The 9,996-nt window shown below is 42.5% G+C and overlaps 2 protein-coding genes across 3 annotated transcripts in view; one reads left to right on the top strand and one right to left on the bottom strand.

Annotated features, from left to right (window-relative positions):
- Positions 1-3,683, bottom strand: part of ATG12 (autophagy related 12) — a 10,877-nt gene extending 7,194 nt beyond the window's left edge. Inside the window, exon 1 of one of the 2 annotated variants that reach the window (XM_006886671.1) lies at positions 3,467-3,683. In XM_006886671.1, coding sequence (XP_006886733.1) covers positions 3,467-3,629 — 163 coding nt within the window. In that variant the 5' untranslated portion in view covers positions 3,630-3,683. The remainder of the gene's footprint in view (positions 1-3,466) is intronic. The other variant, XM_006886670.1, reaches the window with a different exon arrangement.
- Positions 3,684-3,989: 306 nt separating this feature from the next.
- Positions 3,990-9,996, top strand: part of AP3S1 (adaptor-related protein complex 3, sigma 1 subunit) — an 80,414-nt gene continuing 74,407 nt past the window's right edge. Inside the window, exon 1 of the mRNA XM_006886669.1 lies at positions 3,990-4,165. Coding sequence (XP_006886731.1) covers positions 4,097-4,165 — 69 coding nt within the window. The 5' untranslated portion in view covers positions 3,990-4,096. The remainder of the gene's footprint in view (positions 4,166-9,996) is intronic.

The following is a 9,996-nucleotide window of genomic DNA, read 5'->3' as shown; positions in this document are numbered from 1 at the left end:
ACAAAGACAGAAGAGGAAGAGAAGACCAAAATGGGTGTCAGAAGAGACTCTGAAAATTGCACTGGAGTGCAGAGAAGCCAAAGCAGAGGGAAGAATTCAAGATACTAAAGAGTTGAATAGAAGATTTCAAAAGGCAGCAAGGGAAGACAAGTAAAATATTACAATGAAATGTGTAAGGAGCTGGAGTCATAAAATCCAAAGGGCCAAAACACCCTCAGCATTTCTTGAGCTCAAGGAACTGAAGAACAAATTCAAACCTCGAGTTGCTATAATCAAGGATGCTTTCGGCAGAATATGAAATGATCAAGGAAGTATTAAAAGAAGATGGAAAGAATATACTGAGTCACTGTATCAAAAGGAATTGGCAGACACAGAAGAATTTAATGAAACAACTTATGAGCAAGAGCCTATGGTGATGATGAAGTTCAAGCCACTTGAAAGGGAATAGCAAAAATATAAGGCCCCAGGAATAGATGGTATACCAACTAACATATTTCAGCTAACAGATGTTGCCCTAGATGTGCTCACCAAGTTGTGCCAAGAAATCTGGAGAACAACCACTTGGCCAACTGACTGGAAGAGATCTATAATTGTTCTCATGCCAAAGAAGGGTGACCCAACAGAGTGTGGAAACTATAGAACAATCTCATTGATTTCACATGCAAGCAAGATTCTACTGAAGATTATCCAAAAACATTAAAGCACACACTTTGTCTTTTCCTAAGGAACTACTCAATTTTCTTGGCTCCAGTTATCTTGTAGCTTGGCAGAAGGAATTTAAAAGAATGAACAGAGACACTGGTGGCACAATCTGGTGGCATGTTGTTCAAATTGAAAGGCCATGCATCTCAGCCACGCACAGGGAGAAATATGGGCAGTTTCCTCCCTTCACCACTTGCAACCTTGGAAACCTAGTTAGGGAGGGCTGCCATCAATTAGAATGAGTGGATGGCACCAAGTTTGAGTTTTGAAAGGTTTCTGGTTAACTCACATTCCCTAATAACTTAGTTATGAGTCAATAATCAAGACAATTGGGAAAAAAGCTAGAAAGGCATTTCTTGTAATTATAGCTGTAGGAATCAACAATCTATGTTACACAGATGACTCAACCCTGGTTGCTGAAACTGAGGAGGACCTGAAGTGCTTGCTGCAGGTGGTCAAGGACTGCAGCCTTCAATATGGACTGTAGCTCAACATCAAGAAAACAGATTCTCACCACTGGGCCAAATGGTAGCATCATGACAGATGGTGAAAAGATTGAGCTTTTAACAGTTATAGTTTACTTGGCTCCACAATCAACACTTTCTTTTTTTAAATTAAGACTAATCAAGTGAAGCAGTGATAGTGGAGAAGGAACAAAGAAATATGTATCTGGCTGTGATCAGTTAGTTGTAGCTTCCACTGCACTCAGACTAGCCAATCAACAATCCTGGCATCATCAGCAGCCAGGAAATTTACTTAAGAGCAACGATGTCAATCTGGAGACTAAAAGTGCGCCGATATGGGCCAGGGTCTGCAATTACTTGCTATGCATCAGAGAGCTGGACAATGACTACAGATGATAGAAGAACTGATGCCTTTGAGCTGTGGTGCTGGAGAAGAGTACTGAATATATGATGGACTGCTAAGAAAACAAACAGGTGTGTCCCAGGGAGGGTGAAACCAGGCTGCTCCTTGGAGGCAAGGATTCTAAGCTTCATCTGACATTCTCTGAACATGTTGCAAGGAGGGACCAGTCCTTAGAGAGGGACATCATGCTTCGGACAGTGGAGGGACAGCGCATAAGAGGATGATTCTCGATGAGATGGACTGATTCAGTAACTGGGGTAATGGAGGTGGGCGTATTGGGAGACAGTGAGATTGGCACAAGATAGAGCAAGGTTTAGGAATGTTGTACACAAGGTCGATATGAGTCGCCTGGATATGAGTCACAGGCGACTCGATGGCACTTAACAACACAGGTAAGCTGCTTTCCCCTTTAAAATTTGAGTAACAATTCTCGATCATCTAAGTGAACATTTACCAGAATACAGTTGATTACATCAAACATTTCTTTGAAGTGCTGCTTCAGAACTGGCAGCACAATACCAACCACCTCAGTCTGTTTCAAGGATGGCTAATTCAAATGCTAATAGAAAATGAGAATCTGATTTGGGGGGGGGAGAGATATGATTTTATAGATGTATTAGGCAGACCTGACAAACCAGCTCTAGGGCATATTTGAGTCACAATTATTGAGCCTCTGTTACAGATTTATCTTAACAAAAAGTCATTAAGTTAAGCTTTTAACTAAGATTGTAAAAACTTTTGCACTCTTGCTTATAGTAAATTGGAAGGGAAAGTGGGAAAAATAAATATAAAACTCATGAGGCTCAAGTGAAGAAAGACTGTAGTGACTAGCTATAGAAAGAACAGATTTGTTTTCCTACAAATAGAATAAAAAGTTTCCCCCAAATGTATAGGCTGTCATAAAAGGGAAGGAGATGAAGTAAAAGGAGTCTCTGGGTGGCATGTACTTGGTAACTGACTAAACCTTATTTGCAGCTGTTTGACTCATAACAGAATCGAACCTATGCAAAAGCTCTACAGGATACAGGATGCACATCTGAAAGATCACAGCCTTACAAATGCTATACAGCAGTTCTACCTTACAACGGCTTGACTGTCCTGAATAAGAATTCACTCTGGCGACCAGCAACTCCTGGAGAGACAGCTATATAAGAGAACATGTATACCAAAAACTGGGAGACTGAGCAGAAAATAACCACACCTACATTTGCACTGTAGCCTCAAAGGCCAGGTTTCTTTGCGGTTTTTCTCAAAAGAGGGCTCCAGAACAAACACCCTTTAGGAATTTCTACATTTTACAATAGCGACCTATAAAGTGTTGCACTGGTCAACCCAAGAGCCAGTAGTTCGAATCCCTATCAGCTGTTAGGAGGGAAAAAACCGAGCAATCTAAACTTATCTCATGAAATTAACTGTCTCTGAAAACCCATTGGAGGGTCTGCTATGAGTCGGTTCTGACTCAAGGTACACAACATCAGCTAGAAAACTGCCAATCTGTAAAGACTGAGAAGCAATGAAATTACCCTAAGAGCTCTTACAGTAACATTTTTTCAAAAGGTGATGTCTATGCGTTTAGTTTCCCCTTATCGTTCTTCATAGTCAAAGAATTTCAGGTTTAGGGATATATTTTGGAAAACACATACATAATGTACCAGTCAGAAGGCGTGTTCTAATACAGATTTTGCCAGTAACCTCGGTAACCTTAAGTCGCTATTCAAATAATTAAGTATGGCATGCGCTACTGAATGGTCAAAAAATAAGTCTGGAACAGATGCTTAACTCAGCTTTAAAAAAAAAACAAACAACAAAACACCAACTCAAAACCAAAAACACTGGCTGCTATGTCCAATCGAATGCAGTTCATTCTACCCAGAAATAAAGATGCTCTTAAAATTACTCTTTTTCTTGGTGTCTCCAGGAGGTTCTTCTGTCCCCGGGGAGACGGCAGCAGAAGAAGGAGGCTCAGGGGTGACAGTTTCTGGGGAGACTTCTGTAAGTCCTTCACCACCTGCGGCAGAGGAAGTAGGAAGCGGGAGCACAACCTCAGATTCTTCAGCCATCTTCCCAGATGGGAGGTGAGGCCGGAAGTGGCGACTGAGCACGTGCAGTGGGCGGGCTTTATCCGAGAAGCTTCGCGAATGTGATACAGCGTGTAGGTGCGCCCAAATCAACAGCATAAGTTTGACTCCCTGGATAGTCCTTTAGGGAGGCCTTGTCACAAGCCTCTGACAGCTAATAACGCAGTGACTATGTCCCCTGCAGCACAATCCTCTAGAGTGTATCAGTGAGCCGATAGCTCACTCGCCACCGTCTGCGCAGGCGCGCCTCTAGGACGCTTCCGCTTCCCTCACGCGCCTGCCTCGCCCCGCCCAACCCCACCCGGCCCAGCCCAGCGGCTCGGGAGCGCGCGCGCGCGCGTGCTGGAGGGGGCGGGTGGGGAAGGATCTCTGGCAAGATCCCGAGGCGAGGCTTGCGCGCCCGCCCCCGCCCTGGCCCCCAGTGCCCACCCGGTCGGCCCGGCCCAGCCATGATCAAGGCGATCCTCATTTTCAACAACCACGGGAAGCCTCGGCTCTCAAAGTTCTACCAGCCTTACGTGAGTATCCAGTCGCCGAGATCCGAGCGAGGGAGGGAGTCATTCGTTGGTGGCGGGCAGCGCCCAGCGCCGCTTCCTCAGGGCGACCCCCCTCAGGCGCGCTGCGGCCATTCTGGAGCCCCTGCCGCCTATTGATCCCGGGCTGTCAGCTTCCCTGTGGGTGTGCAGGACGCTCACCTTCCCGCCGCGCTCCTCTTCTCCGACGTGGCTCTGCTCTGGCGGCTGTTGCGTCCGTCTGTGGGTTGAGAGGCTTCCCGGCTGCGCGGCCGAGGCCCTGGATAGTTGGCGGTGCCCTGCGCGCGGCCGGCCCCTGCCCACCTGCGCCCCCACCCTCCCTGCGAGCCAGCCCTGCGCCTTCGCCTTCTGCTGCCCGCGGCTCTGGGTGGACACCGCCGAGCTCGCTCTCCTCCAGCGCCACCTCCCAGACGCGCCAGCTGCCTTTCCTGGTGGACTTCTTTCTGTTCTGGGGACAGATGGGCTTCTGTTTTCAGTGTAATCCTCTCAGGGCGCTGCAACTTTGGCTGCCGGCATTTTTGACAACTGCAGGCTCTGTATAGCCTTTTTCTTGTGTGTTTCAATTCATTACTGACTGACTGCTGTGACTTTCAGGTATCACCTTATTAAAGGAAAAGAGAGCGAAAAGCCAGGACTTCAGGTGTTTTATCGAGCTTGCTTTCTAGTGGCTGTAAATTACACTCGAAATAACTGGTGACGTTATTTGTGGTTAGTTGGCAGATATAAAACTGTGAGTTTATATATCTGAAAGCTACTGTGCCAGCTGCTGGTTTAACATTCTATGTGAAGGAATTTGACCTATTATGGAGTTGTTCGTTTACTTATGGAGGATAGTCATATTTGTAAAACTTCTCTTTGAGAAATGGAAGCAGTCTTGAGAGGTGCAAGAGGCTTTAAAATAGTAATGATAGTAGTTTATTAGGGATTGTGAGAAGATTATAGACTATCTGAGATAATTTCACCGCTTAGTAAAACACATAGGATAGGATTAATGAAAGACATGAAATGTTATGTTTTATTGAGACGTTTTCTTAAACCAAAAGTGACCTTTCAATTAAATGGTGAAATTGTGCCAAGCTAACACTTTAATGCAGATAAATCCCAGATGGAAATCCTTCTTGCCATTAGAAATTAAATGTAGAAATTGTGTTAGTTTGCCTGTGATGATAATGCCATCTGTGTAGGTGTTAGTTGAAGTGAGGAATCTTGAGCTTATTTCTCATTTCCTTAAGTAGTTTTGCTAGAGATAAAAGAACATTTTCTATGATTCCGCTTTCATTTTAGTTTCATGTAACACTACCAAGCCAAAGGTACGAGGTTCAAATCCACCAGCTGCTTAGCTGAAGAGGAGCTGTCTCCTCTCATGCATTTAGCCGTCTCTGAAAAGCCACTGGAGGGTCAGCTTTGAGTCAGTTCAACAATAAACAGTAATAATACTCTATGTAGAATTCCTGCATTTTTCCAGTAGGTAAGTTCTCTATTCCTAGCCAACAGTTGGGTGGTTCATATTACCCAGTGTACCTCAGAACAAAGACTTAGCAATCTGCTTCTGAAAGGTCACAACCTTAAAAGCCTTGGGGGCCATTTCTGCCCTGCACACATGGGTCTCCAGAAGTCAGAATCAGCTTGATAGCAAATAACAGCAAAACCAAATGCTCTATGTAAGAATTCTACATAATTCTTTAATTCAGGATAAATTATTGTTGATCCTCTCAAAAGAACAGTATGATAGAAACCTTACATTATTAGCCTTTGTTGTTATGTGTTATCGAGTTGCCTGCCATTCATAGTGATTGCCATTCACACAGTAGCTCTGAACCCTGTCCTATCCTGAGCTAGTCTCACTGACTGCGACACACCCAATCCCATTGCTCCAGTTAGCCATTAACTTAAAATGTAGTTCTGATTTTACTGACTTTTTCTCTTACACATTTTGTCAGTGTCAGCCATTCTTAGTGTAGCAAAGACATGTTCCAGTAGTTAACTTGTATGAGAATGAGATAAACCAAAAATTCCACTGCCTTATTCTTAAAGCGACTCAGTCATAGAGTCTGATAGGGTTTCTGAGGCTGTAAATCTTTAGAGGAGCAGACTGTGTTGTCTTTCTCTGTAGAAACAACACATTTCAACCCTTGACCTGTTGATTACCAATCTAATGCTTAACACTGTGCCATGAAGTTGACTACAACTCATAACGACCTTTTGAACAACAAATCATAATCTTGCCACATCCTGTACCATCCTCACAATCTCTACCATGCTAAGGGATCTTTTTCTAAGGACTGGCCTCTTCTAACCACATGCTCAAAAGTATGTAAGACAAAGTTTCGCCGTCTTTGCCCTTTAGGGAAACTCAGGTTGCACCTTTTCCAAGATAGAGTTTTTTGGTTTGATTCCCCCCCGCTCCATGAGATACTCAATACTGTTTTATAATGCCACAATTTAAAAGCATCTTTGATCTTCCTTACTGATTTTCCAACTTTCATATGAATATTAAACAATTGAAATAGTATGACTTGATCAGATATACTGTAGCCTTTAAATTGACATTCTTACTCTTTAGCATTTTCAAGAGGTTCTTAATAGCACTTTTGCCCAATGTATTATGGCTCCTTAGGGTAATGATTTAGAATTTAAAAATTTATTTTTCCATTCTTGAGCTTAATTTGGAAAATAGCAGATGCCCTGGCTAATTAATAAAATCAGTGAAACAACTCATGTAGTATAGACTTTAACCACTCTGTAGAAAAATGTATTTAATCTGGATAAAGGAAGCGTTTCACATCCATGGTTGGTGAATATGTAAACTTTGGGTATATAAGTTGGTCTTGTGAGATGGCATTGAGTTGACTCTTAACTAATAGTGATCCCTGTGCGTAGTAGATTGAAACCTTTCTGAGCCTTCAGAATCTCTGCTATGCTTAAGCCACTTGTTGCAATCACTGTGTCACTCTATTTCTCTGAGGATAGGGAACAATGAAGTGTCCAAGTCAATCCCTCAGAGGCCAAGGAGAGAAAAGAGGTATTTACATGAGATTTCCATTGCATTAAGCATTACCGGCAATCTAGAGATGACTTCAGTTAGACAAGAGAATGTGCATAGGTTATATTCACATATTACACATCTTTTATAAAGAACTTGAACATCCTGAGAGTTTGGTATCTGCAGGGTTCATGGGACCAAACCTCATGAATGCTGATGGACAACACACCATTCTTTTGCCCAGCAGTACCAGCAACTATATCCCTAGCTTTTATTTAGCTCTGATGGTGTAGTCTGTAAGGAATTACACTGCAGACCAAAAGATTGTACCTTTCTGGGAGTTCAAATCCACCATTTGCTCAAGGATTGAGAAAGGAACAGTTTTTTCCTTTGTGATTTACAGCCTGTGAAAACCCACTGAAAGGTCAGCAGTGAGTTGGTACTGACTCTGCAGCACTTATGTGGGATTTTTTTTTTTTAATTTGGTGTATTTTTATATTTTTTTATTATCATACTAGTTTATTTACAAAATTCTAATACATTGTTTTTCACACCAGATCCAATTTCCCTCACCCCCCCCATCAAATTGTACAACCCTACAATAAATCCCACCCCCTGCACATCTTCATCCCTCTGCTTTCACCATACCCTCCTTCAATACTTATACTCATTGTACACTAATGGTTTTTTTACAACATTTGTGGGACTGAATTAGTTCACTCAGCGTAATGCTCTCCACTCCCTCCCAAGTTAGGTAATAATTTATGAAATCATTGTTCCTGCATGCTGCATAGTATTGCATGTATGAATGTATGGTAATTTCTCAATCCATTTGATTGTGGTTGGACATCTGGACTGTTTCCATGTTTCTGCAATGGTGTATAACGTTTCTATGAACATTGGTATACAAGTGTCTGTTTTAACCTCTGTTCTTATTTTCTTTGCGTATATTCCAAGCAGTGGAATAGCTGGGTCATATGGAATTTCTGTGTTCAGCTTTTTGAGGAAGCACCAAACTGCCTTCCAGAATGGTTGTACCATTTTACAATCAATTTGAGTGTGTCTTGTTTTTAATTTAGCAGGTACCTCTGAAAGTTAGTGAGAAAAGGCAGTTCTAGCTTCAGTAGCAGCTCTGGTGGTGATGATGTTGACCATTTATGAGGGATAATGCTGCAGAGGTTAGTTGCTAGGAGATTAAAAAAGGAAGACTCTAGCAAAAGAGAAAGACCCTCAACAGGATGGATGGACATAGAGACTGTAGCAGTGGGCTCGAGTATATCAGGGATGATAAGGATGGCACAGGATAGGGCAAGGTTCAGAGCCATTTTTCATAGGGTTGCTGTGAGTTGTAGTCACCTCGAAACACTTGATAACTAGTGGTCGCTGGCAGTATAGAAGTGGGGATGCCAGGAGCTATTTAGTGTATTATTCTTTCACATACTGGATTTTTGCCAACTCTGTTTATTTTTGCCTTTGAGATATAATTTAAGATAATTTGTTTATATATTTGCTTTCTCAGCTAGAACCTTAGCAATTTTAGGGCAGAAATCTTTTTCATTCATTTATTCCATCAGTTAGGGCATCAATATGTCTAGCATGTACAGGTCCTGTTTTACTGTAGTTTAAATTTCTTATGGTTGGGATGAAAGTTTACAGAGCTAATTAATTTTTTTATTCACCAGTTTATACACAAGCATGTGCTGTTTTAGAATGTAGGGATGAACAGATACCTTTTGCTCTTGGGGAACGGAGACTGACAAAACTAGTAAGTAAAACTTATAGCTTGTAGGAGAGAACTAAATGCCATAGGGGACAATAGAGCAGGGAAGGATGATAGAGTGTGACAATGATGCTTTACAAGAGGTAGCTAGGTCATTACTGAGAATGTGACATTTGAGGTCAGGGAGCCAGCCAGAGGGGAAGTACCAAATGTGAAGGAGAAAATGCTTATTTGAAGAACCTGGCCTATTTGGAAAAACACCAGAAAGACTGGCCATAGGAAGAGCAGAAGGTCTAGGAGAAAGAGTAGTTGAAAAAGAGGCCTTTATATAGAGCACACTTTTCTTTCTCTCGGGAATATCTTTTCCTTCCATTACCGAATGCCCAAAATTAACCCCTTGGTCTGGGCATAATTCAGACATCATTTAAACATCCTTGATGGCATCTTATCTTGCTGAAAGATGCCTTATCTTGTTATGTGTCATCCAATCCATTACTACTCACAGCAACCCTATACAAACAAATCTGAGCCTTGCCCTGTCCTGCACCATTCTTACCATCTCTGATATGAATGAGCCCGTTGTTCCATTCACCATGTCAGACTATCTTGTTGAGTCTTCCACTATTTTTTTTTTCTGATCCTCTGCCTTTCCTATCATGATACCCCTTTCTGAGGACTGATCTTTCTTGACAACAGTCCAAAGACTGAGATAGAGTTTTACCATCTTTACCCCTAGGAACCAACCTGGTGGTACTTCCTTCAAGACAGATTTGTTTGTTCTTTTAGTAGTGTTGTTGTTGTTGTTGTTGTTATGTGCCATCGAGTCGCATAGCGACCCTATGTGCAAGAGCTCTATACGCTCTTCTATCCTTTGCCAACCTAGCCATCTCCAAATGCACTTATTCCCACCTCTCTAGTCACAGAATCAATCCATCTCATCAGAGGTCTTCCTCTCCTCCGCCGCTCCTCCAATCTGCCAAACATGATGTCCCTCTCCAAGGACCAGTCCCTCCTTGCAACATGCCCAAATATGTCAGATGAAGCTTCAGAATCCTTGACTCCAGGGAACATTCTGGCTTCACCCTCTCCAGGACAAACCTGTTTGTTCTCCTA

Source organism: Elephantulus edwardii, unplaced genomic scaffold, assembly GCF_000299155.1.
Source record: "Elephantulus edwardii isolate Elephantulus edwardi_28Jun2011 unplaced genomic scaffold, EleEdw1.0 scaffold00050, whole genome shotgun sequence".
In the NCBI taxonomy this organism is placed as follows: domain Eukaryota; kingdom Metazoa; phylum Chordata; class Mammalia; order Macroscelidea; family Macroscelididae; genus Elephantulus; species Elephantulus edwardii.
The sequence above is the reverse complement of the archived record's forward strand: the minus strand, read 5'-3'. Positions and strand labels throughout refer to the sequence as shown.